Raw genomic sequence first — 27,180 nt, 5'->3', positions numbered from 1 at the left:
TTATAATAATCGTCTATGTAGGTTGAAGTTAACCTAGAATTTAGTAACTTAGTAATTATATTCATAATATTATATAACAAATTATGGCCTGTTGATATAAAATTATAGCTCACTGTAGGCTTTAGTTAAATCTGACTTTTAAAGACAAAAGCCAAAAAAAAAAAAACCTTGAAATATATTAAATGTTAACAAAACTTTAGGGGAGATCTGTTGGACTGTTTGGATTAGGAAAGCCATAGTGTAATTTATCACATAAAGAAACCAAAAGGTGTTTATAAATAGTATCTTATTTGTTTGAAACCTAAACAAAAGGGAAGAAATATCAGGTGTAGTTTTAATCATTAAGTAATTTGGAAAACATGAAATTAAAATTATGTACTTATTTTTACTAAACAATTTAAAAGCCATGTGGTTTTTAAATGTGGAGTTGGGCTATCATTGGAGCCTTGATTTGGTGATCCTCCTGTTTCAGTTTTTTTTTTTTTTTACTATCAGCTTTTTAAGTAGTTAGGATAATAGCCTGTGCCATGAGGTCTAGCCTATTTTATTTTTTATAATATCAGTATGAATAAATGATTTACAGTTAATGGAGGGATAAGAGTTAGGGTGAAAGCCGGGCGTGGTGGCTCACGCCTTTAATCCCAGCACTCGGGAGGCAGAGGTAGGAGGATTGCCATGAGTTCAAGGCCACCCTGAGATGACAGAGTTAATTCCAGGTCAGCCTGGACCAGAGTGAGACCCTACCTCGAAAAACCAAAAAAGAAAAAAAAAAAAGAGTTAGGGTGACAGGACCCTTGAAAGTAAAAAGGGCAAAAACGTTTGCACTTGCTAAAAATCCTAGATCACCTGACTTAGGTCTCTTGCCTAGCTCTGTAGAACTGTTTTTCCACAGTCAAGACCCCTTCTAGGAGGGAGATCTTTTACAGGGTTGAAACATTGTGGTTTGCTAAATTCAGCTCTCAGAACTTGGTGCCAGAGCTAATCTCTTCCTGAGATAAATCCCTAGCCCTACTCAAACAGCTGGCCCTCCTCTGGTTCACCTGGGCCAAAAGATAGCCCACCACCCCATGGTTATAAATACCTTTGCAAGGAGGGCAGGCTCTCACCAACCACTTGGGAACTTCAAGCTGTGGGTGAGTTTTTCCCTGCGCTGGCTGGGTGCAGGCCCAGCTGGGAGGGCCTCTGCCCAGGCCTGGCCAGGAGGGCCCCCTAGCCCTTACTCTCCCCATGGGTACTTTCTTCCCTCCAGCTCCCTACATGGCAAGAGTTCCTTGAACTTTTCTTTTTTCTTTTCATGCTTTTTTTCCCCAGGCCCTCCACATGGATCTCAAGCCACATGGGTGCCTTTCCTTGGCTCTCTTTCCCTCAATAAATATAAAAATTTAGCCAGGCGTGGTGGCCCATGCCTTTAATCCCAGCACTCAGGAGGCAGAGGTAGGAAGATTGCCATGAGTTCGAGGCCACCCTGAAAATACAGAGTGAATTCCAGGTCAGCCTGGACTAGAGTGAAACCCTACCTCAAAACACCAAAAAAAAAAAAAAAAAAAAAAAATTAATAATTATCCTTCTCAGTTTGCTTTTTTTTTTTTATTCCGTTCTTTGACTAAAATTAGAAACGAACCTAGGATTTGGGGTGCACAGACTTTCCTGGACCCTTAGCACCCCATTACATTATGTAAAGATATATTTGCCATAGAGCACTTTAGCAGAAAATTATGGCAGTTAGCAAGCACCATCAGGTATGTTTTTTCCCACTGTGTCTCTGGATTTCATCCCATCTTAACTGCTTCTTTTTTGCTTGTTTTCTTTTACTTTTGTTAACGCAAACACATAGCTGTCAGCTCAAAGGGAGTAAAAGAGTTTACTCTAGAGCCAAATATGAGTGACCATGGTCTGTAAATCGATTTAAGTTTTCTCAAATTCCATTTTCTAACATTAACAATTTCATGAAGTTTTCATAGTTTAGAGCAAAAGAAGTTTATAAACCACAGCGCTTTTCAGATACAATGGTGGAAACAAGTGGTAGTAGGTAGTAGGTACAGAAACAGGGAAATCTGTGCTCAGCTTCAGATAATTTGGCTGTGAATCTACAACATTCCATGTCTCTACAACCATAGAAGTTGTAAGGAGCTGGAAAGGTGGCTTAGTGGATAAGTGCTCATCACTCAAGCTGGAGTACCTGAGTTCTATCCCCAGACCCTCTGCCCACCACATAAAAAAGCCAGAAGCTGTGGTGGACTTCTGTAATCCCAGTAAGCTACTGATGCTGATGGTGAGATGGGAGGCACAGACAGGAGGATTTCCCAGAAGCTCAAAGTGAGGTCAGCAAAGAGCAGCAAAACTAGAATCCAGAGTAAGAAACCCTGCCTCAAGTAAGGCGGGTGACCACCCAGAAAATTGTCCTCTGATCTCCACATGCACACCATGGCACAAACACATGATCAAAGCACATGAACATGCAACACAAATACCTTTAAGAGAGAAGAGAAAGAGGCAGAGAGAGAGAGAATGGGTGTGCCAGGGCCTCCAGCCTCTGCAAACAAACTTCAGACCCATGTGCCACCGGCTTACATGGGTACTGGGGAATCAAACCTGGGACATTAGGCTTTGTAGGGAAGCACCTTAACCGCTAAACCAGTGTGGTGGTTTGATTCAGGTGTCCCTCATAAACTTAGGTGTTCTGAATGCTAGGTTCCCAGTTGATGGATATTTGGAAATTAATGCCTCCTGGAGGGAGTGTATTATTGGGGATGGGCTTATGGGTATTATAGCCAATTTCCCCATGCCAGTGTTTGGCACACTCTCCTGTTGTTGTTGTCCACCTTATGTTGGCCAGGGAGTGATGTCCACCCTCTGCTCAGGCCGTTGCTTTCCCCTGCTATCATGGAGCTTCCCCTCAAGCCTGTAAGCCAAAATAAACCTCTCTTTCCCAGAAGCTGTTCTTGTTGGGTGATTCTACCAGCAATGTGAACCAGACACAACAAACAGCTTACCAGTTTTTTGTTGTTTGTTTTGTTTTTGTTTTTCTCGAGGTAGGGTCTCTCTCTGGCCCAGGCTGACCTGGAATTAACTATGTAGTCTCAGGGTGGCCTCAAACTCACAGCGATCCTCCTACCTCTGCCTCCCAAGTGCTGGGATTAAAGGCATGCCCCACCATTACTGGCTGTTTTTTTTTTTTTTTTTTTTTTTTTTTTTGAGGTAAGATCTCACTTGATCCGTGGCTGACCTGAAAATTCACTATGTAGTCTCCGGCTGGCCTCAACCTCACAGCCATCCTCCTAAGTGTTGGGATTAAAGGTGTGCCCCACCACACAATACATAGAGAATGTGCCTTCTGCTAAAAGGGTGAAGAAACGTCATTGTTATATGCCTAGTAGTATGACATTCTGTGAAATTAGGTGTTATCAGAAGCCCACCAAAGTTTTGGTTCACATACTCCCATTCTAACATCTATGCAAAAATTTGCTCAGGATTTTTTTTGTTTGGTTGGGTTTTTTTTTTTGTTTTTTTGTTTTTTTCAAGGTAGGGTCTCACTCTAGCCCAGGCTGACCTGGAATTCACTATGGAATCTCAGGGTGGCCTTGAACTCACGGTGATCCTCCTACCTCTGCCTCCTGAGTGCTGGGATTAAAGGCGTGCGCCACCACGCCTGGCTTGCTCAGGATTTTTTTTTTTCCCCAGTAACATTATTTTTATTAGCATTTTCCATGATTATAAAAAAATATCCCATGGTAATTCCCTCCCTCCCCCCCCACACTTTCCCCTTTGAAATTCCATTCTCCATCATATTACCTCCCCATCTCAATCATTCTACTTACATATATACAATATCAACCTATTAAGTACCCTCCTCCCTTCCTTTCTCTTCCCTTTATGTCTCCTTTTTAACTTACTGGCCTCTGCTACTAAGTATTTTCCTTCTCACGCAGAAGCCCAGTCATCTGTAGCTAGGATCCACATATGAGAGAGAACATGTGGCGCTTGGCTTTATGGGCCTGGCTTACCTCACTTAGTATAATACTTTCCAGGTCCATCCATTTTTCTGCAAATTTCATAGCTTCATTTTTCTTTACCGCTGTTGCTCAGGATTTTAAAACAGAAATATAGCAGCTAGGTGGGTGGCTCATTCCTATAATTCTAGCACTGGGGGAGGCTGAGGTAGAAGGATCACCATGAGTTCAAGCTAGTCTGGTCTACAGAGTTCGTTTCAGGTTAGCTGGGGCTAGAGTGAGACCCTGACCAAAAAACAAATAAGTAAAGCATGTATACATGATAACGTATAATGTCCTCTTTCCTGTATACAAAGATTAGATCCATGCCACATATACGTGTGTTTTGAAATTTATTTTTATTTATTGGGGCAGGGGAGAGAATGGGCACATGAGAGCCTCTAGCCACTGCAAACGAACTCCAGACTCATGTGCCACCTTGTGCATCCAGTTTACCTGGGTCCTTCGGAATTGAACCTGTGTCCTTTGGCTTTGCAGGCAAGTGTCTTAACTGCTGTGCCATCTCTCTAGCCCCACATATACTGTTTTTCTCCCTACTACCATTTTTTAGACAACAATTACTATTATGATTATTAATACTGTTATCATTATTGTGAGTCAGGGTCTCTCTGTATAGACTTGAGCTCAGGTTTCTCCAGCCTTGGTTATTTGAATGCTGGGATGACAGACCTCCTTCCTTTGACCAACCTGTTACTGAGTGTTTTGAGAATGAGAATATTGTACTTGGTAAGCATCTTGACAAAACCACCATGATGTCCTGGAACCACCTGGCTGGCAAGGCTTCCCACCTCACCTACAGGATGTGGTGTGTCATTAGCTCATTTACATGAGATACTGAGTGTGGTTTATTAAATGATACTGCTGGAATGCTTGAGAGATGACTCCATGGTTAAAGGTGCTTGCTTGCAAAGCCTGCAGATTGTGTTTGATTTTCCAGTACCAATGTAAAGCTAGTGCGCAAAATAACACATGCACCTGGAGTTCATTTGCAGTAGCAGGAGCACAGTGCACCCATACACACACTTTCTCTCATGATTTTTTTTTGATTTTGGTTTTTGGAGGTAGGGTCTCAATCTAGCCCAGGTTTACCTAGAATTCTCTATGTAATCTCAGGGTGGCCTTGAACTCACAGCGATACACCTACCTCTGCCTCCCAAGTGCTGGGATTAAAGGTGTGGGCCACCACACCCAGCAAAAAATATTTTAAAAATAATACGGATATAGTGTATTTTAAGTTTTCACTAAGAATATCCTTTTCAGCCACGTGTGGTGGCATATCCCTTTAGTCCCAGCTCCTAGGAGGCAAATGTAGGAGGATTGCTGGGAGTTCAGGGCCAGTTTGGGACTACAGAGTAAATTCCAAGTCAACATTGAAATAGAGTGAGACCTTACCTCAAAAAATGAAAAGAGGGGGCTGGAGAGATGGTTTAGTGGTTAAGAGCTTGCTTGTGAAGCCTAAGGACCCCGGTTCTAGGCTCGATTCTCCAGGACCCTCATAAGCCAGATGCACAAAGTGGCACAGGCATCTGGAGTTCGTTTGCAGTGGCTGGAGGCCCTGGTGTGCCCATTCTCTCTCTCTCTCTGCCTCTTTCTCTCTGTCACTCTCAAATGAATAAATAAAAATAAACCAAAATTTTATAAAAATGAAAAGAAAAAGAAAGAATATCTTTTTTTATTTTTGAAAGAGAGACAGTGAGGGAAAGAGAGAATGAGCACACCGGGGCCTATCAGAACGAACTCCAGATGTGTGTTCCCCCTTGTGTTCATTTGCAACATTGCATGCTTGTGTCACTTTTGCCTCTGGCTATCCATGGGACCTGGAGTTTCAAACAAGTATTGTTAGGCTTCTGCTTGTTTGGCTTCGCAGGCAAGTGCCTTAACTACTAAGCCATCTCTCCAGCCCAAGAATAGCCTTTTTACTCTGACTTGGTTACCTTTGATTCATTGAACTGTGTTATGTTACTGTTGATGTGGTTGATGGTGGTGATGCTTTTTTGTTTGTTTCTTTTCATAGTTATGAGAAGCCTCCTCCTGGGCTCATCAAGGTAAGCATAACAATTGTCCTCCTGGCTACTCCCATCAGTAACTTGCTAGGAAAAATGGTTATGCATGTTTTAAACATCTTAATATGTCCTAATTCTGGGCTTTGTCAAAGCTTGTCCCTTGGGCTAGAGAAATAGATGGCTTAGTGGTTAAGGTGCTTTCCTGTGAAGCCTAAGACCCAGGTTCTATTCCCCAGTACCCACATAAGCCAGATGCACAAGGTGGCGCATGCATCTGGAGTTCATTTGCATTGGCTAGAGGTCCTGGCATGCCTGTCGCTCCTCTCTTAAATAAATAAGTGAATAAAATAATTTAAAAAATTATTTGTGTGTATGGGTATGCTTGGGGTCTCTTGCATTGCAAACACCACCAGATGCTTGCACAGGAAGGAAGAGAGGGAGGGAAGGAGGAAGGAAAGGGAGGAGGGAAGAAGGAAGGAAGGAAAAAGCTGTCCCTTTGTGGACGCATCACACGGGTTTCTGGATCACGGCTCTTCTTCTCTTTCACTGTTTGAGAATGATGATACATCCCATAGTGTAAAAAAAGGTCAGGTTGCTAAATAGGAGGAAGAGAATTCCAGTGTTTTTGTTTGTGTTTTTTTCTTTGTTTTTGCCATGCTTGTTTACATATAGTTTCTTTTGTTTAGGAAGATGAGATTAAGCCAGAAGACTGTATACCAGATGTACCAGGCAATGAACATGCCAGAGAATTTCTGGCTCATGCACCAACTAAAGGACTTTGGATGCCACTGGGGAAAGAAGTCAAAGTTATGCAGTGTGAGTGTGTAAGAGTTTTGATACATCCCAAAACATACACTGCTAATTTCTTTAACTTATTCTGAGAACACTCTTTTTTTTTTCTTTCTTTCTTTCTTTCAAGGTAGGGTCTCGTTCTAGCCCATGCTGACCTGGAATTCACTGTGTAGTCTCAGGCTGGCCTCAAACTCATAGGAATCCTTTTACCTCAGCATCCCAAGTACTACGATTAAAGGTGTGCGCTACCAAGCCTGTCTTGTCTGTTCCTATTTTTGAGGGGTTTTATTGTTGTTAATATATTCTTGCCATGTAACATAATATTTTATGATGCAACCCCAAATTATTTCCAACCTTAAATCTTAAGAACTTCAACTTTTATGTCTCTCCAAAATTCATGTGTGAAAGCCTTTAAATATTTAACTTGATGTTTGAAGATGGGATTTTGAAGGCTTTGAAGGATTAGATAAGGCCAAAGGATAAGACCATTAAAAAAGACTCATGGAGCCAGGTGTGGTAGCATATGGCTTTAATCCCAGCACTCAGGAGGCAGAGGTAGGAGGATAGCCATGAGTCCAAGGCTACCCTGAGACTCCATAGTGAATCCCAGTCTGGGTTAGAGTGAAACCCTACCTTGAAAAACAAAACAAAAGGCTCATAGAACCTCTCTTTCTCCCTCCTTCCCTGTTTTCCCTGTCTCTCCCTCTTTTCTTTTCCCCTATTTTTCTCCTATCTCTGCTATGTGAGACAAAGTGAGGAAGTTATCTCAAATCCATGAAAGAAAAGTCTGGGGAGATAGTTCAATCAGTAAAATGCTTGCCTGGCAAGCATGGGGATCTAATTTTGTTTCCTAGAACCCACATAAAAATGGCAGACAGCCATTGAGGTAGTGCACGCCTTTAATCCCAGCACTCGGGAGGCAGAGGTAGGAGATCACTGTGAGTTAGAGGCCATCCTGAGACTACAGAGTGAATTCCAGGTCAGTCTGGATTAGAGTGAGACCCTACCTGGAAAAAAAAAAAAAAAAGGCAGACATAGAGGTATGAGCTCCAGTGCTGGGAAGATGGAGACAGGTGGATTCCTGGGGCTTACAGGCCTACCAGCCTGCCCTACGTAGCAAGTTCCAGACCAGTGAGAGACCTGTCTCAAAAAACAAAGAGTGTGCCAGGCACGGTGACACATAGGAGGCAAAGTAGGAGGATGGTCATGAGTTCAAGGCCACCCTGAGACTACATAGTGAATTCCAGGTCAGCTTGGGCTAGAGTGTGAAACCAAAAAATAAAAATAAAACCAAAAAACAGCACCTGAAGAATTCTATCTAAGTTCCACATGCGGGAGCGCATGTGCGCGCGCACATACACACACACACACACACACACACACAATAAAATAAATTTAAAATTCAAGAAGAAAGCCCTCACTGTAAACCTACCTTGTTATACTTTTCACTCAGAAATGCAATCTCCAGAATTGAGAAATCAGTTTGTATTTTGTTATGGCATGCCACTCCACATACTAAGATGCCATCTTTCTACACTTTACCTTACCCTGTCTCCCTTATCTGTATTATGGTTCTTGTTCAAATGTGAAATGTCCCTAATAGGCTCATGTGTTTGGACTTGGTCCCCAGCTAGTGGTGCTGTTTGGGAAGGTTGAAGACCCATCTTAGGAGGTAGTGCTTTATTGGAAGAAGTAGGTTACTGGGAAGTGTGCTTTGAGGTATTTTTTTATTTTATTTATTTATTTATTGGTTTTTTCAAGGTAGGGTCTTACTCTAGCCTAGACTGACCTGGAACTCACTATGTAGTCTCAGGGTGACCTTGAATTTACAGTGGTCCTCCTACCTCTGCCTCCCAAGTGCTGGGATTAAAGGCCACCATACCCAGCAAGGTATTTTTTTTTAATGTGTTTGTTTATTTACTTATTTATTTAGCTAGAGTGAGTATAGATAGTCCAGAGCCTCTTGCCATTGCAACCAAACTCTAGATGCATACGCTTTGTTTGTGCATCTGGCTTTATGTAGATGTTGGAGAGTGAATCCAGGCCAGCAGGCCTTTCAAACAGGTGCCTTAGTCTGGTAAGCCGTTTCCTCATCCTCACCTTGAGGTTTTATAAACTGACCCCGCTTCCTGTTCTTCCTTTGCTTCCTAATTGTGACTGTAATGTAATGGGCTGGCCTCCTGCTCCCACTTTCATGCCTTCTCTGTGTGCTCTGATAGCTATGTCTTCTCAAAACGGTAAGCCAGAAGACCCTTTCCTTCCATAAGTTGCTGCTGGCCAGGTATTTTGTCCCTCCAGTGAATAAAATGAGTATTATATCAGATAATTTATCAGATATTTTCTTAAAATACCATGCTCTAAGAAGCAATTTGCCTTTTCCAAGGGCTCTCTTATGTGTTGGAATTTGTCTTCTGAGCTCATGTCCTGTACATGACTGCTTTAGGCCTTGCCACCTGCTTTCCCAGGGCCTCGGGGTCAGCTAGAGGTGAGAGAATCTGGCTTTCTCAAGCCTTTCCTGTAGTGTGGCTTAGGACCCAGCCCCAGATATGTGCTCTTCCATTCTAGGTATTCAGTATTATGTCAAAACTTGTGATAGCACTTTTGCAGTATGTCATTTTCCAGGTACTCCTTTCTGATTTTCTGGATGGGCTCTTGTTTGCCCAACTAATTCAGCTTTAGACTGTGGTGTTATGATTGTTTACAGTGAATATTCTGGGGATTGAGCTTTCCTGAATGACATGGCTCCTCAAATAATAGCAATATCTTGTGGATACAGCTTTTCTGGAAGCATTGACACAAGTCAAATACTGAGTATTCCCAGGTTGTGGCTGGTGGAAGGGCACAAAACTAGTCTGATCCTGGTTGGTGGTAACACTGCTAATTTTTTAGTACTATGCAAAGTTAGAAGACAACAAATTCTCAGAACTCATTGCAAATAACAGAAGCCATACTATTCTCCCTTAGATACAGTAGTTTTTTCTCCAAATGATGCTCCTTTCCTCATGTCAAGCCTTTGTTTAACTTATCTCTTAGAAAGTGGTTTGGAGCAATTTGTAACTTTTTCTTATTTTTTTTAATGTTTATTTATTTGAGAGAGAGCAAGAGAATAGGTATGCCAGGGCCTCTAGCTACTGCAAATAAACTAGGTGAATGCACCACCATGTGTATCTGGCTTATGTTGGTACAGAGGAATCAAACCTGGGTCCTTTGGCTTTGCCAGCAAGTGCCTTAGCCACTTAACCATCTGTCTAGCCCCTACAATTTGTAATTCTTTTCATTACTTTTAGGAAGAAGCAGATTTATGGAAGTTGTCACATGGCCATTTTTGAAAGATGGCCTGGGGCTGAAGAGATGGCTTAGCAGTTAAGGTACTTGCCTATGAAGGACTCATGTTCGACTCTCCAGGTCCACTTAAGCCAGATGCACAGTAAGGCAAGCAGGCAGGGTTTCAAATGCACACAAAGGGGTGCACATGTCTGGAGTTACATTGCATTGGTTGGAGGCCCTGGCATGTCAATTCATTCCCCCCCCTCTCTCCCTCCCTCTCTCTCTCTCTCTCTCTCTCTCTCTCTCACTCTAGCTGTCTCACATAAAGAAAAGAAAGTAAGGAGGGGAGGGAGGGAGGAAAAGGAAGGAAGGAAAAGGGAGGGAGAGAGGGAGGGAAGGAAGAAGGAAAGATGGCCTAGCATTTTACTTTTTTCTCTTTTTCTGGGTTATAGTCTCACTTAGCCCAGGCTAACCTGAAATACATTTTCTAGCCACAGGCTGGCCTTGAACTCATGTCTATCCTCCTACCTCAACCTCTCTATTGCTGGGTCTAAAGCCATTTCACACCATGCCTGGTTCTTAGATATAGGAAATCATTGCAAAAGATCACTGAATTCAAGGCCAACCTGGGCCAGAGTGAGACCCTACCTTGAAATAAATAAATAAATAAATAAATTAAAAAAAAAGTAAAAATAAATAAAAAGGGGGGAGAGATGGCTCAGTGGTTAAAGGTATTTGCTTGTAAGGCCTGTTAACTCCAGTTCCCCAGTAGCCACATAATGCTGGATACACCAAGTGGTGCATGTTTGTTTGATTTTTATTTTTTGAGTTAGGGTCTCACTCTAGCCCAGGCTGACCTGGATTCCCTATGTAGTCTCAGGGTGGTCTTGAACTCACAGTGTTTCTCCTACCTCTGCCTCCAGAGTGCTGGGATTAAAGGCATGCACCACCACACCCAGCACTAAATGGGCACATGTGTCTGGAGTTCATTTGCAATAACAGGAGGTCCTAATGTGCCCATACTTTCCCTTCCTCTCCCTCTCTCTTCCTCTCTCTCATAAAAATATTCTAAGAAACAAAATGGCTGGGTGTGGTGGCACATGCCTTTCTTTAATCCCAGCATTCAGGAGGCAGAGGTAGAAGGATTGCTGTGAATTCAAGGTCACCCTGACACTACATAGTGAATTTCAGATCAGACTGAGCTAGAATGAGACCCTACCTTGAATGCCCACCCCCCAAAAAATCTAAAATAAAGTTCAAAGGGAAACTTTTATCTCGCCTTTACTACATATTTCGTACAGACTCGCTTATTTATCGTCTTTAGCTTCTTGAGCTGCCTCAAATCTGAGAGGATGAAATCAGGCAGAAGTGACAAGAATCTCCTCATTCTCGCATGCCACTTCCTTTCCCCCCATAATTACTGAATTACTTGAAGATATATGTGGACTTAAATTTTCTCTATTCACATATATGTAGTTGGTGTTGGTATGTCTCATTATTAGGACCTTCTATTCCTTGTAATGAACCTCTATAGACAGGATAGTTCCCCTCTTCTGCAGCTGAAATTATAGTATGGTTTTGAAGGTAATAAACTTTTTTTTATTTTTTTTTTGGCTTGTCGCAGTAGAGTCTCACTGTAGCCCAGGCTGACCTGGAATTCACTATGTAGTCTCAGACATTAAAACCGTTAAGAGAATTTATGATTTGAAAAGGGTTCCATAGTATAATGGTTAGCACTCTGGACTTTGTGATTTTGTTAAGTAAAAGGTGAGAAGTTAAACAGTAGTTGATTCAACCTGCTAAAGAATTTATTCTTATGTCTAAACTTAAAATGAGAACTAGAGCTATATGATAAATGAATAAGATTTATTGTGAAAAATATAGTGAGACATACAAAAAATTTTTAGTTAACACTTATAGTATTTTTTTGGTTTATCTCAAGGTAAGGTCTTACTCTAGCCCTGGCTGACCTGGAATTCACTCTAATCTCAGGCTGGCCTCTAACTCACAACAATCTTCCTATTTCTGTCTTCTGAGTACTGTCTTAGACCACTCGGCCATCCTGATGACTCTCTTGCAGTACTTTTGCATTGAATACTAAATAGGTTCTCAATGATGAAGTACTGTAGGATTCATGAGTGCATAGGGAAGCAATTAATTGTCCTCTGTTTTCTTTCATCTTTCTGATTTACCCAGTGATTGCCTCTTAGAACTAGGGCCTAAAGAAGAAAAACTTCAGTTACATATGCTACTGAAACATTTTGGTGAGGTGAAACATGTTATCTTACACAAATATTTCCCTTTTTCTTTGTCTTTAGGTTGGCGTTGCAAACGATATGGTCACCGAACAGGAGACAAAGAATGCCCATTCTTTATCAAAGGCAACCAAAAATTAGAGCAGTTCAGAGTAGTAAGTAAAATGCTGCAGTGTCAATTTACAGTTACCAGATGGTGATTATCAGTGAGTTGAACTGACTGTTCATATAAATACATTCCCCAGGTGCCATTTGGGCAGTGTCTCATACTAACTTAACCTGTGTTAACCTGCATTTGTGACAGTCCTTTCCCTCCATCCCTCCTACATCTCACATACAATGCTGGGGATCACAAATAAGACTTGTGGATATTGAGCAACACTACTCTAAGTGAACTACACCACCATTCCCTGGTTTCACAAAAGTTAAAATATGTATGTTGAAGGCCATTGCAGAAGAGGTGGAGGAAAGAATTTAAGAGCCAAAGGAAGGGTAGGACTCCTTACAATGTGCTCCTCCAGATACAAAATGGCATGGATATCTATGACCTCACAATGCCTGACACTACCTACACAAAACCATCATAATAGGAAGAAAAGATCATGACATCAAAATGTAAGAGCATTGGTTGGGGGTGGATATGATGGAGAATAGAGTTTCAAAGGGGAAAGTGAGGGGAGGGAGGGAATTTACCATGGAATATTGTTTATAATTATGGAAGTTGTCAACAAAAAAAAAATATTTAAAAAAGTTGAAGGGGGCCAGGTGTGGTGGTGGCACTCTGCATTCTGTGAGGAGCTTAGGCTAGTAGCAAGACCTTGCTTCAAAAAAGCCTCATTTGTGTCTGCATTCGGTGGTTCTTCTGAAGCACTCATCATTATTCAACCCTGCACCTTGTTATTTTATTGCATTTCAGAACCAAACCACAGTTCTGTGTTTTTAAAAAATTTTTTTGAGGCACACCCAACAGACTGGCCTTTTTTTTTTTTTTTTTTTTTAATGTGAGAGAGCCAGAGAGAGAGAGAGAGAATTGGCACACCAGGGCCTCTAGCCACTGCAAATGAACTCCAGATGTTTGTGCCCCTTGTGTGCATGTGTGACCTTGTGTGCTTGCATCACCTTGTGCATCTGATTTATGTGGGATCTGGAGCATTAAATGTGAGTCCTTAGGCTTCCTGGGCAAGGTCCTTAACTGCTAGGCCATCTCTCTGGCCCCAAACCACAGGTTTTGTTGTTAATTGAGTTTTTCTGTCTGTTAAGATTGTTTTCAGCCAGGGATAAGTGGTGCAGGCCTTTAATCCCAGCACTCAGAAGACAAAGTTAGGAGGATTACTCTGAGTTTAAGGCTACCCTGAGACTACAGAGTGAATTCCAGGTCAGCTTAGGCCAGAGCTTAAGCTTAAAAATATAAGTTGTGTTTTGTTTTGTTTTGTTTTGTTTTTGAGGTAGGGTCTCACTCTAGCCCAGGATGACTTGGAATTCACTATGTGGTCTCAGGGTGGCCTCGAACTCACGGTGATCCTCCTACCTCTGCCTCCCAAGTGCTGGGATTAAAGGCGTGCGCCACCACGCCCAGCTAAGTTGTGTTTTTATATTTTAAGCTAGAAGTATGTGGGTAAAAGACAGTAAGACAGGTGTATTATTTCCTCATTTTCCCAGAGGTGACAGTTCAGTGTTCAGAAACTACTCCTGCTACGTGTAATACACTATTGTGTTTGAACTGGGGTTCTCAGCATATATCAAAATGAAGACAAGCTTCGTGTGGTATTGTATGCCTTTAATCCTAGCACTCAGGAGGCAGAAAAAGGAAGATCACTGGGAGTTCAAGGCCAGCCTGAGACTTCATAGTGACTTCCAGGTCAGCCAGGCTAGAGTGAAACCTTACCTTGAAAAACCAAATACACACACAAATGAGGACAGCAGACATTCTCCAAATTTTTAAATATGTTGTTTATTTTATTTTTTTAAGGTAAGATCTCGCTCTAGCTGAAGCTGGCCTGGATTTCACTATGTACTCGCAGGCTGACATTAAACTCACAGTAACCCTCCTACCTCTGTCTCTCAAGTACTAGTATTAAAGGCATGGGCCACCATGCTCAGATCCAAAATTTCTGGGGAGATATATATATATATATATATATATATATATATCCCCATATATATATTATACGTATGTATGTATATGTGTGTGTGTGTGTGTGTGTGTGTGTGTGTGTGTATGATGTATTTATTTATTTATTTGACAGAGAAAGAGGGAGAGAGAGAAAATGGGCGCACCAGGACCTCCAGACACATGTGCCCCCTTGTGCATCTGGCTAACATGGGTTCTGGGGAATGAACCTGGGTCCTTTGGATTTGCAGGCAAACACCTTAACCACTAAGCCATCCCACCAGCCCTGGTTGTTTTTTGAGGTAGGATCTCATTCTAGCCCAGGATGACCTGGAATATACTATGTAGTCTCAGGCTGGCTCCAAATAGCAATCCTATCATCTTGAGTGCTGAGATTAAAGGTGTGCACCACCACACCTGACGATTCACCAACTTTTTAAAAAATTATTTTATTTCTTTATTTATTTGAGAGAGAGAATGGAAGAGACAGAGAGAAAGAGAGAATGGGCACGCCAGGGCCTCCAGCCACTGCAAACGAACTCCAGACACATGCACCCCTTGTGCATCTGGCTTTCGTGGGTCCTGGGGAATCGAACCTGGCTCCTTAGGCTTCGCAGGCAAACGCCTTAACCTTTAAGCCATTTCCCCAGTCCAATCCACCAAATTTTATATCATTTTATATTTTATGGTTTGACTTTCACCTAGGGGAAAATCCCTCTGGATCAAGCAGAAGGAAGGTAAAAAGTCAGATTTAAGAGAAAAAGAAAAAAAAGGGGGGTGCCCAATATTTCAAGGTAGGATCTCATTCTAGACCAGGCTGACCTAGAATTCACTCTGTAGCCTCAGAGTGGCCTTGAACTCACGGCAATCCTCCTACCTTGGCCTACCAGGCCTGTTCCACCATACCTGGCCCTTAAATATATTTTATGTATTGATTTATTTATTTGCAAGGGGAGAGAAAGAGTGAATAAGCACGTCAGGGCCTCTAGCTATTACAAGTAAACTCCAGATGTATTTGCCACCTTGTATATCCTGCTTTACATGGTACCAGGCAATTGAACCTAGGTCATTAGGCTTTGCAGGTAACTGCCTCAACTCCTAAGCCAGATGAAGAGTAGAACATGGGATCTTAGGCTTGCCAGCCCTTTTTTCTCTCTCTTTTTTTTCTTTTCACAATTTTTATTAACATTTTCCATGATTATAAAAAGTATCCCATGGTAATACCCTCCCTCCCTCCCACCGTACTTTCCCCTTCGAAATTCCATTCTCCATCATATCACCTCCCCATCTCAATCATTGTACTTACATATATACAATACCAACCTATTAAGTACCCTCCTCCCTTTCTATTTCCTTTTTAACTTACTGGCCTCTGTTACTAAGTATTTTCCTTCTCACACAGAAGTCCAGTCATCTGTAGCTAGATCCACATATGAGGAAGAACATGTGGCACTTGGCTTTCTGGGCCTGGGTTACCTCACTTAGTATAATCCTTTCCAGATCCATCCATTTTTCTGTAAATTTCATAACTTCATTTTTCTTTACTGCTGAGTAGAACACCATTGTATAAATGTGCCACATCTTCATTATCCACTCATCAGTTGAGGGACATCTAGGCTGGTTCCATTTCCCAGCTATTATAAATTGAGTAGCAATAAACATGTTGAGCATGTACTTCTAAGGAAATGAGTCCTTAGGATATATGCCTAGGAGTGCTATAGCTGGGTCATATGGTAGATCAATCTTTAGCTGTATTAGGAACCTCCACACTGATTTCCACAATGACTGGACCAGATTGCATTCCCACCAGCAGTGTAAAAGGGTTCCTCTTTTTCCACATCCCCGCCAACATTTATGATCATTTGTTTTCATGATGGTTCTTTTTTTTTTTTTTTGAGGTAGGGTCTAGCTCTGGCTAACCTGAAATTCACTATGTAGTCTCAGGGTGGCCTCAAACTCCCAGCAAGCCTCTGCTTCCCAAGTGCTGAGATTAAAGGCATGTACCACCATGCCCTGCTCCTATATATATTAGCATTGTGCTTACAAGGATTATATATGTGTGTGTCTGTATGTATATACACATATATATGTATATGGGTGTTCTATATCCTTATGGTAAAAATCTTCAAAGATGTGGGCTAGAGTGAGACCCTACATTGAAAACGAAAGAAAGAAAAAGAGAGAAAGAGAGAAAGAAAGAAAGAGAGAAAGAAAGAAAGAAAGAAAGAAAGAAAGAAAGAAAGAAAGAAAGAAAGCGGGAGGAAGGAAGGAAGGAAGGAAGGAAGGAAGGAAGGAAGGAAGGAAGGAAGGAAGGAAGGAAGGAAATAGAGAGTTGGGTGGGTGGCTTATACCTTTAATTCCAGTACTCAGAGGCTGAAATAGGAGAATCATCATGAGTTCAAGGTCAACCTGAGCTAGAGTGAGACCCTGCCTCCAAAAAAAAAAAATATGTGTGCTCACTTCGGCAGCACATACACTAGAATTGGAATGATACAGAGAAGATTAGTATGGCCCCTGTGCAAGGATGAAATACAAATTTGTGAAGCTTTCCATATTTAAAAAAAAATTATATATATGGAGGTTGTCAATAATAAGTTAAAAGGGGGGCTGGAGAAAGAACTCAGGTATTAAAGCCTGACAGCCCAGTACCCCAGTACCCATGTAAAACCAGATGCACAAAGTGGCACGTGCATCTGGAGTTTGATTGTAGCAGCAAAAGACCCTCTCCTCACCCCCATCCCCCGAAATTTTTTTAAAGTTTAAAAAAAAAAAGAAAATAGGCCGGGTGTGCTGGTGCATGCCTTTAATCCCAGCACTAGGGAGGCAGAGGTAGGAGGATTGCCGTGAGTTCAAGGCCAGCCTGAGACTACATAGTGAATTCCAGGTCAGCCTGGGCTAGAGAGAGACCCTACCTTAAAAAAGCCCTCCCCCTCAAAAAAAGAAAAAGAAAATAGGAACTAATGTAATATAGGGAAAAAATAGTTCCCATAAAACCACATTATTACTATAATAGGAAAATTTATTTAGGCATTAAGAAATCTATTTTAGGGCTACCTACCCCTTGGGTTCAGTTCCTCAGTACCCACATAAGCCAGACATGCATTTGGAGTTTGGTTATTTGAGAGAGAAAGAGACAGAATGGGCACACTGGGGCACATGGAATGTTTGAAGCCAACTTGAATTATCTAAGTAATACAGGAATGCATTTGCCTTATTCAGTTGAAATTTTCACAACAGTGTTTATACCACCAAGTCCAGTTTTCCTTCATATCCCAAAATAGTCTAGAAACTCATTTGATGCATATACTTGCACATTTCTTTAAATATGTGTCATATTTTATGTACCTATTGGATCACTCTTACATATCATTTCACAATCATTTGTTTCATTTAATACTATCTCTTGATCCTCTATCCACCTAAACCAGAGGATTACTATAATCTCTCTTAACTTGACTACCAGTATACTATTTCTTGCTTGTTTGGTTTTTTGAGGTAGGGTCTCACTCTAGCTCAGTTTGGCTTCAAATTCACAAGCAGTCCTCCTACCTCTGCCTCCCAGGTGCTGTGATTAAAGGCGTGGGTCAACATTGCCAGCAAGTATTTTTTTAATAGGACCATGTTACTATTTATGTAATTACTTTCACATGAATATTTCTTGTTTTTCTAAATCAGATTTTTTGTATAGTATTAATGAGTTTACAGTGACACATCCTTTTAAAAAGATTAGAGCCAGGCATGGTGGCACCTGCCTTTAATCCCAGCACTCAGAAGGCAGAGGTAGGAGGATCACCATGAGTTTGAGGCCACCCTGAGACTACATAGTGAATTCCAGGCCAGCCTAGACTAGAGTGAAACCCTACCTTGAAAAACAAACAAACAAACATACACACACACACGTATTAGAATATGTTAAAAACTATAGCAAACAATAAAAACTGGTTTCTGTAACATAGGGGGTTTAATTTTTGTTGAACTCCCATTTTTTAAGACCTAACCAAGCTTTAACCTTATCTGACCCTTAAGGCACATGAAGATCCCATGTATGACATCATTCGAGAGAATAAAAGACACGAAAAGGATGTAAGGTGAGGTTGTCTTGATTATGCCAAAATCTTAAGTAGAGTTGGAAGCAATATTTCTTTCATTTTTATATTTTTTGGGGTGGATTTTTGTTTTGTTTTGTTTTAAGGCAAGGTCTCACTGTAGCTTAGGCTGGCCTAGAACCACTCTGTAGCCCCAGGCTAGCCTTGAATTCACAGTGGTCCTCCTACCTCAGCCTTTCAAGTCCTAGGGTTAAAGGTGTGTACCTTCATACCTGGCCCTGTTTATCTAGTGTTTTGTTGTTGTTTTTCCTTAAGATCTGAGACCTTGTCATGTTACCCAAACTATTTTTATTTTATTATATTTGTTTATTTGCAAGCAGAGGTAGAGTGTGCATATAGGGTATGCTAGGGCCTCTAGCCATTGCAAATGAATTCCAAATGTATGTGCCACTTTGTGTATCTGGCTTTATGTGGGTGTTGGGAAACTGAACCTGGGTCATTAGGCTTTGCAAGTAAGCACCTTTAACTACTGAACCATCTCCCTAGCCTGGGAAGCAGTATTTCTGATAATCAGAAGAATGGTGAGGTAAACAATGAGGAGGAGTTATATCTGAACAAGCCATTATCAGAGGAATGAGCAGGTCAGCCTCCCATCGAAGTTTGCTTAAAAACAGTGGCCAAGGGCTGGAGAGATGGCTTAGCAGTTAAGGTGCATGCTTGCTAAGCCTAAGGACTCTGGTTCAATCCTTCAGGTCCCACATAAGCCAGATGCCCATGGTGGCACATGCATCTGGAGTTCGTTTGCAATGGCTAGAGGCCCTGGTGTGCCCATTCTCCCTCTCTCTCTGTCATACACACACACTAACAATAGAAAAGAAAAACAAAACAGTGGTCAAGACCCAGCACCCTCACCCAGTGGAATTGGTATTGGCCAGCTATATTATGATATCTTGCACAATTAATTGACTGTTGTGTGATTAAATCTATCCTCTCTGTTGTCATTGAGGATCTGAGCTTTTTTTCTCTCTCTCTTTTAAAAAAAAATATTTTATTTTTATTTATTTATTTGAGAGAAAGAGGCAGATAGAGGATCAGCACACCAGGGCCTCCAGCCACTGCAAACAAATTCCAAATGCATGTGCCACCTGTGCATCTGGCTTACATGGGTATTGGGGAATTGAACCTAGGTTTAGCAGGCGAGTACCTTAGCCACTATACCATATCTCCAGCCCCCCCCCCTTTTTTTTTTTTTTTTTTTTTTTTGGTTTTTCAAGGTAGGGTCTTGCTGTAGCCCAGGCAAACCTGGAATTCACAATGTAGTCTCAGGCTGGCCTTGAACTCACAGCAATCCTCCTACCTCTGGTGCTGGGATTAAAGACTTGATTTGCCTTTAAACCTGTTGCATGTATGTGTGGGGGTGGGCGGTATTTATTTATTTCTATTGACAACTTCCTCTTGTTTTTATTTTTTGATTTTTCCAAGGAAGGATCTTACTGTAGCCTAGCTAGGCCTGCCTGCGATCCTCCTACCTCTGCCTCCTGAGTATTTGGAATTAAAGGTGTGTGCCACCACGCCTGGCTGCATGTAGTTCCTGAGTAAGTAAGTTACTGTGAAATTGAGCCTTGGTGGGAGATGATTCAGTAAGTAAGCATATGCTAGAAGCTAAAATTATAGGCTGGAGAGATGGCTTAGCAGTTAAGGCACTTGCTTGCAAAACCTAAGAACCGAGGTTTGATTCCCCAGTACCCATGTGAAGCTAGATGCATAAGGTGGCGCATGCATCTGGGATTTGTTTTCAGTGCCTAGAGGCTCTGGTGTACCCATTATCTCTCTTTTTCTCAAATAGATAAATAAAATATTTTTTAAAAAGAAATTAGGGCTGGAGGGATGGCTTAGCGGTTAAGGAGTTTTCCTGGTCCAAAGGACCCAGCTTCAATTTCTCAGGACCCACATTAGCCAGATGCACAAGGGCATGCATGCATCTGGAGTTTGTTTGCAGTGGCTGGAGGCCCTGGTGTGCCCATTCTCTTTCTCTCTTTTTCTTTCAAATAAATAAATAAAAAGAAGGAAAGAAAATATTTTTTTAAAAAAGGAGTTAAAATTATGAGGATAAGTACGAACCTGCAGAAATATTTAAGACAATGAAAAGATTAGTATTGTCTTAGCTGTTTTTGTTGTTTGTTTGTTTGTTTGTTTTTCGAAGTAGGGAGGGTCTCTAGCCCAGGCTGACCTGGAATTTGCTATGTAGCCTCAGGGTGGCCTCGAACTCAAGGGGATCCACCTACCTCTGCCTCCCCAGTACTGGGATTAAAGGCGTGCACCACCACACCCAGCTTGTTTTAGCTTTTTATCTCTACAATACTGTTTTAAATTAAAAACCACAGCTCTTATTAATGTTATATGTTTAGGATACAGCAGTTAAAACAGTTACTGGAGGATACTACCTCAGATGAGGATGGGAGCAGCTCCAGTTCTTCAGAATATAAAGAGAAACACAAGAAAAAGAAAAAGAAAGAAAAACACAAGAAAAGAAAAAAAGAAAAGAAAAAGAAGAAAAAACGGAAACATAAGTCTGCCAAGTCCAGTGAGAGTTCAGACTCAAAGTGATATGGACTTAGGTTACTCCACATTCTCCTTTCCAAAATCACATTTGCTGGCCAAAGGACAGCAAGAGATGCCATCTGAGAGTCACAGGACACAGACTTGGAAGAGATCAGGTATCACACCTGTGGATTCTCACCATCTCTCCAAGGAGCTGACTTATCTCTTCCCAGGTGCTAAGTGAGCTGTTTCTTCCCAGGTGCCGCCTGGGAAAGGGTAGAGGCTGACTGCAGGCAGGAGTGCTTTGGTACTCTCATCTGTGATTGCTCCTAAAGGCCACCAGCAGGGCAGCTAAGTCTGAGAGGTTCTGGGTACTGCTACTATAGTTTTTACCTTCATTGGTGGGGTGACTCAATCAACTTCATGGACTTCAGGCTTGACCCTTCTGTTGAGGATAATAAAAGTTCATGATTTCATTTAAAAATATTTTTGTTATTTACTTGCAAGCAGAGAGAGAATGGGTCTCTTGCCACCTTGTCTTGTGCATCTGGCTTTGTGTAAGTACTGTGTAATCAAACCTGGGCTGTGAGGCTTTGCAAGCAAACACCTTTAACCAACTAAACCATCTCTCCAGCCCTTCATAATATAATTTTTTAAAGGTTTATTTATATTTATTCATTATTAGAGACAGAGAAAAGGAGAGAGTTAGAATAGGCACACCAGGGCCTGTAGCCACTGCAAACAACCTCCAGATGCATGTGCCACCATGTGCATCTGGCTTATGTGGGACCTGGAGAATTGAACCTGGGTCCTTAGGCTTCTCAGGCAATGCACCTCTACTGGTAAGCCATCTCTCCAGCCCCATAATGTAATTTTAATGAGAGAGAGAATTAGCGAGCCAGGGTCTCTAGCCACTGCAGACCAACTTCAGATGTGTGTGCCACCTTGGGTGCGTGCACCACCTTATACACTGTGTCACCTTGTGTGTCTGGATGTGGACCTGGGAGATGTGAGATCCTAAGGCAAGTGCCTTAACCTCTAAGTAATCTCTCCAGCCCATGATGTAATTTTAAAATGAATTTATCTACTTATTTATAAGACAGGTATGTGATCCAAATTTAAAAGGTACAAAATACATTAATTCTGGGGGATGGGTATTGGCCTTGAACTTGTGATCAGCCTCCCAAATGTTGGGATTACAGGTTTACACAATTGCACCCAGCTTCAGCATAATAATTACAGAAATTCTGTTTTCTTTATATGCCAGTTTGTTCCTCAATGGCTTACCAATCTTACTAGCTTATAATAAAATCTTCCAAAAAATACCATCTGTATCACAAACATAAGACTGTGAAGTGTTACTTTCAAAATTTAACAGTATGGGGCTGGAGAGATGGCTTAGCGGTTAAGCGCTTGCCTGTGAAGCCTAAGGACCCCGGTTCGAGGCTCAATTCCCCAGGACCCACGTTAGCCAGATGCACAAGGGGGCGCACGCATCTGGAGTTCGTTTGCAGTGGCTAGAAGCCCTGGCGTGCCCATTCTCTCTCTCTCTACCTCTCTCTCTCTCTCTGTCACTCTCAATAAATAAAAATGAACAACAAAAAAAAATTAAAAAAAAAATTTTAACAGTATGCAGTTGACCATTTTTATATGTAGGCCTTGCTGGCCTATAAAAGTTAACTGCTAGTATTCACTTGATTTTCTTAATAAATTTTCTTTGTTTTTTCCTTTATTTATTTATTTGAGAGGGGGGGAGCTAGCATGCCCGCTGCAAACAAACTGCAGACACATGTATCATCTTGTGCATCTGGCTTTATGTGGGTACTGGGAAACAGAACCTGGGTCCTTTGGCTTTGCTGACAAGCACATTAACTGCTAAGCCATCTCTCTAGCCCTCACTTGCTATTTCTTGTTGATTTAACGAGAGGTTCCTGAAACAAATAGCAAAACATTTTGTGTGGCTACATTGTGTTAACTGTATTTTTTTTTTTTTTTTTTTGAGGTAGAGTCTCACTGTAGCCCAGGCTGACCTGGAACTCACTCTAATCCCAGGCTGGCCTCAGACCCCTGGTGATCCATCTGCCTCTGCCTCCCAAGTGCTGGGATTAGAGGTGTGTGCCACCATGCCTGGCTTTAGCTGCTATTGCTATACTCTCACAATCTTCACAGAAGTAATTTACTAATAAAACTATATGAATAGCTATGAATATAGAGGACTGAATTGGCCACGTGAATTCCACAGTGCATCCCTTATTTTCGGCTCCTGCTGCTGAACACAGCCCACCTGTACCTTACACTAGGAATGTTGCCAGCAGCTGGAGAAGTTCTTCACAGCACCAGACTGCAGCAGTAAGCAGTGTGTTCATTTGTATTCAGTATTGACTTGTGCTGTTTCCTATACCCAGTGTCCAAGAAACACACTATTTCCTGCCATTTTTTAGGAGCTAGATTTCTCTCTTTTTGGTTTTTCGAGGTAAGGTCTCACTCTGGCTCAGGGTAACTTGGAATTCACTATGTTGTCTCAGGGTAGCCTCAAACTCATGGTGATCCTCTTACCTCTGCTGGGATTAAAGGTGTATGCCACCATTTTTATTTTTATTTTTATTTATTTATTTATTTTTTTTTTTTTTTGAGGTAGGATCTTACTCCAGCCTAGCCTGGAGGCTTACTGTGGAACTCACTATGTAGTGTCAGGCTGGCCTTGAACTCACAGTAATCCTCCTACCTTTGTCTGCATTTCCCTGATGGCTAGGGATGTCAAACATTTGTTTAGATGTTTACATGTCCTCTGTATTTCTTCTTTTAAGAACTCTCTATTTAGTCCAGGTCAGCCTGGGTTAGAACAAGACCCTACCTGAAAAAAACAAAACAAACAAAAAAACTCTATTTACTTCCAAAGCCTATTTTTTAATTGTTTTTTTTTTTTGGTTTCTTATTTTTTATTTTTATTTTTTGAGTTCTTTGTATATCCTAGATATTAATCCTCTGTCAGATATATAGCTGGCAAAGATTTTCTCCCATTCTGTAGGTTGCCTTTTTGCTCAATTCACAGTGTTCTTTGCTGTGCAAAAGCTTTGTAATTTTCATGAATTCCCAGGGGCTGACCTGTGGTTTTATTTCCTGAACAGTTGGGGTTATATGCAGAAAGTCTTTGCCAAGACCAATATGTTAAAGGGTTTCTGTTGCAGTCAGGTTCGCTTTGCTGGAGAAATCACCCAACTAAGAGCAGCTTGTGGGGAAAAGAGGTTTATTTTGGCTTACAGGCTCAAGGGGAAAGCTCCACAATGGCAGGGGAAAACAATGGCATGAGCAGAGGGTGGACATCACCCCCTGGTCAACATAAGGTAGACAGTAGCAACAGGAGAGTGTGCCAAACACTGGCATGGGGAAACTGGTTATAACACCAACAAGCCTGCCCCCAACAATACACTGCCTCCAAGAGGCTTTAATTTCCAATTGCCATCAGCTAGGGAACTTAACCTCCAGAACAACTAAGTTTATGGGGGACACCTGAGTCAAACTACCACATTCTGCCTCTGGCCCCCATAAACTGATATCCATACATGATGTAAAATACAGTGCCTTCAGTCCAACCTTAAATGTCCCCATAGATTTTTGGGGGGGTTCTTTCAAAGTAGGGTTTCACTCTAGCCCAGGCTTACCTGGAATTCACTATGTAATCTCAAGGTAGCCTTGAATTCACAGCGATCCTCCTACCTCGGCCTCCCAAGTACTGGGATTAAAGGCATGCACCACCATACCCAGCATCTCCATAGTTTTTAATCAATACCTATGATGTTCAAACATCCCCATAGTCCATTATCTTTTTTTTTTTAATTTTATTTATTTATTTATTTGAGAGTGACAGACACAGAGAGAAAGACAGATAGAGGGAGAGAGAGAGAATGGGTGCGCCAGGGTTTCCAGCCTCTGCAAACGAACTCCAGACGCGTGCGCCCCCTTGTGCATCTGGCTAACGTGGGACCTGGGGAACCGAGCCTCGAACCGGGGTCCTTAGGCTTCACAGGCAAGCGCTTAACCGCTAAGCCATCTCTCCAGCCCCATAGTCCATTATCTTTTAACTGAGCCATGATACCAAAAAATCCCCCAAGAAACCCATAATGGCACAGAATAAACATACACATTGCAAAAGATGGCATTGGGCATAGCAAAGAAATACTCAAGCAATACATGATTTAAAATAACCAGGACAAACATCAAACTCTGTAGCTCCAAGTCCAACAACACTAGTTAATGACAAATCTCCAAGTCTGATCATTTTAACCAGCAACAAAAGTCTCTGGTATTCCAATTCCACCCCTTCAGCTAGGCTACTCACAGTCTTGGAAAACTTCATCTGGGCCGGCAGCTCTCTTTGGCAGCCATCTCATGGTCCCAGCATCTCCACCAGGTCGCCACTGCAAGCCATGGTTCATCCTCGGGGACCTATGTGGTCTTCATGCAGGCAACCAACAAACCTGCTTCCCACTGCCCATGGCCATTTCCAAAACACAAGACCGTGTTGCAAACTCAATGACCCTCTCTTTCCTGCATTTCTTATACTCCACAATACCAGGTAGGGTGCTGATTAATCCAGGGGGGAATAAAGCAGACTTTGAAAGACAGGACACTCCTTAAACACTCAGACCCCTCCAGAAGAGTCTACATTCTTCCTGTTGCCCCAGTGCAGGTCAGCTAACCTGGTCTCAAAGGTTTTATAATCTCTCAATTGCACCTGAATGGGCAGCAGTTAACCCAAAGATTTTTCTCTCTGCCATATCCCTCTGCTCACACCAGTTCATTTCTACTCAAAGCAACCCTGCACAACTCAGAACATGGGCATAATAGCAAGCTTCCCACACAAACTGCTAGCCCAGTCCAGGCAAAGCTCTTTCTCACCCTCATAAGCCAAACCTCACAGTCCATACTTCTTATTGCATTCAGGTCTTTCAACTCTGACCAGAATAGTCCATCAATCTGTACTTACAGCATTGCAATGCATCTCTTAGGCCAAGGTTTCAAATCCTTCCACATTCCTCTTGAAAATCAGCTCCAAAAGGCCAAAACCACACAGTCAGGAATCTAGCAGCAATCCAACACCTCAGTAGCACTTTACTGTTGCAGTCAGGTTCACAGTGCTGGTGGAAATCGCCCAACCAAGAGCAGCTTGAGTGAGGGGGGAAGAGGTTTATTTGCCTACAGAGGCTCAAGAGGGAAGCTCCATTATGTCAGGGAAAGCAATGGCATCAGCAGAGGGTGGAAATCACACCTGGCCAACATAAGAGGGACAATAGCAACAGGAGTGTGTGCCAAACACTGGCATGGGGAAACTGGCTATAACACCCACAAGCCCACCACAACAATACACCACCTCCAGGAAGCTTTAATTTCCAATCACCATCAGCTGGGGAACCTAACCTCCAGAACAACTAAGTTTATGGGAACACCTGAATCAAACCACCAGAGTTTTCTTTTTCCTCTAGCAGCTTCAGAGTTTCAAGTCTGGTAATAATATTTTTTATCCATTTGGACTTAATTATTTTTTTTATTATTGACAACTTGCATAATTGTAGACAGTAACCCATGATAATTCTCTCCCTCTCCCCACTTTTCCTTGAAACTCCACTCTATTCCCTCACTCTCTCAATCGGTCTTTATTTTGATGTCATGATCTCTTCCTCCTATTATGATGGTCTTGTGGATGTAGTGTAAAACACTGTGTGGTCATGGATATCAAGGACATTTTGTGTCTGGAGGAGTACATTGTAAGGAGTCCTACGCTTCTTTTGATTCTTAGGTTCTTTCCTCCACCTCTTGGACCCTGAGCCTTGGAAGGTGTGATAGAGATATTTCAGTACTGAGTACTCCTGTCACTTCTTTTCAGCACCATGATGCCTACTGGGCAGGTTGGTTAGCACAGTATATACATTAGTCAGACACCAGCAGATGTTACACCCCATAGGGCTCATTGACTACCTCTCTTATAGCTTTTCAGTATAAGGGATGTATTCCCTCCCATGGAGTGGGCCTCTAATCCAATTAGAGATCAGTTCATTTCCCACATAACAGACATGCCACTATTGTACCCATTGGCTCATCTGGCCTGGCTGACCAAATTTACGGCTTGCAGTGTCCACTGTTGAGTATCTTCACTGT

At 42.0% G+C, this 27,180-nt stretch overlaps 1 protein-coding gene and 1 non-coding gene across 2 annotated transcripts in view; both read left to right on the top strand.

Annotated features, from left to right (window-relative positions):
• The window catches only part of Rp9 (RP9 pre-mRNA splicing factor), a 33,405-nt gene extending 11,897 nt beyond the window's left edge, over positions 1–21,508 (top strand). Inside the window, exons 2-6 of the mRNA XM_004652752.3 lie at positions 6,025–6,055; positions 6,700–6,829; positions 12,391–12,482; positions 18,464–18,525; positions 20,892–21,508. Of these exons, the coding sequence (XP_004652809.1) occupies positions 6,025–6,055; positions 6,700–6,829; positions 12,391–12,482; positions 18,464–18,525; positions 20,892–21,090 (514 nt within the window). The 3' untranslated portion in view covers positions 21,091–21,508. The remainder of the gene's footprint in view (positions 1–6,024; positions 6,056–6,699; positions 6,830–12,390; positions 12,483–18,463; positions 18,526–20,891) is intronic.
• On the top strand, positions 16,890–16,996 carry LOC123455385. Its single transcript, XR_006633874.1, has one exon. It is a non-coding gene; the product is annotated as a U6 spliceosomal RNA (small nuclear RNA).
• Positions 21,509–27,180: the final 5,672 nt, after the last annotated feature.

The sequence above is a fragment of the Jaculus jaculus genome, chromosome 16, assembly GCF_020740685.1.
Source record: "Jaculus jaculus isolate mJacJac1 chromosome 16, mJacJac1.mat.Y.cur, whole genome shotgun sequence".
Taxonomy (NCBI): Eukaryota; Metazoa; Chordata; class Mammalia; order Rodentia; family Dipodidae; genus Jaculus; species Jaculus jaculus.
The sequence above is the reverse complement of the archived record's forward strand: the minus strand, read 5'-3'. Positions and strand labels throughout refer to the sequence as shown.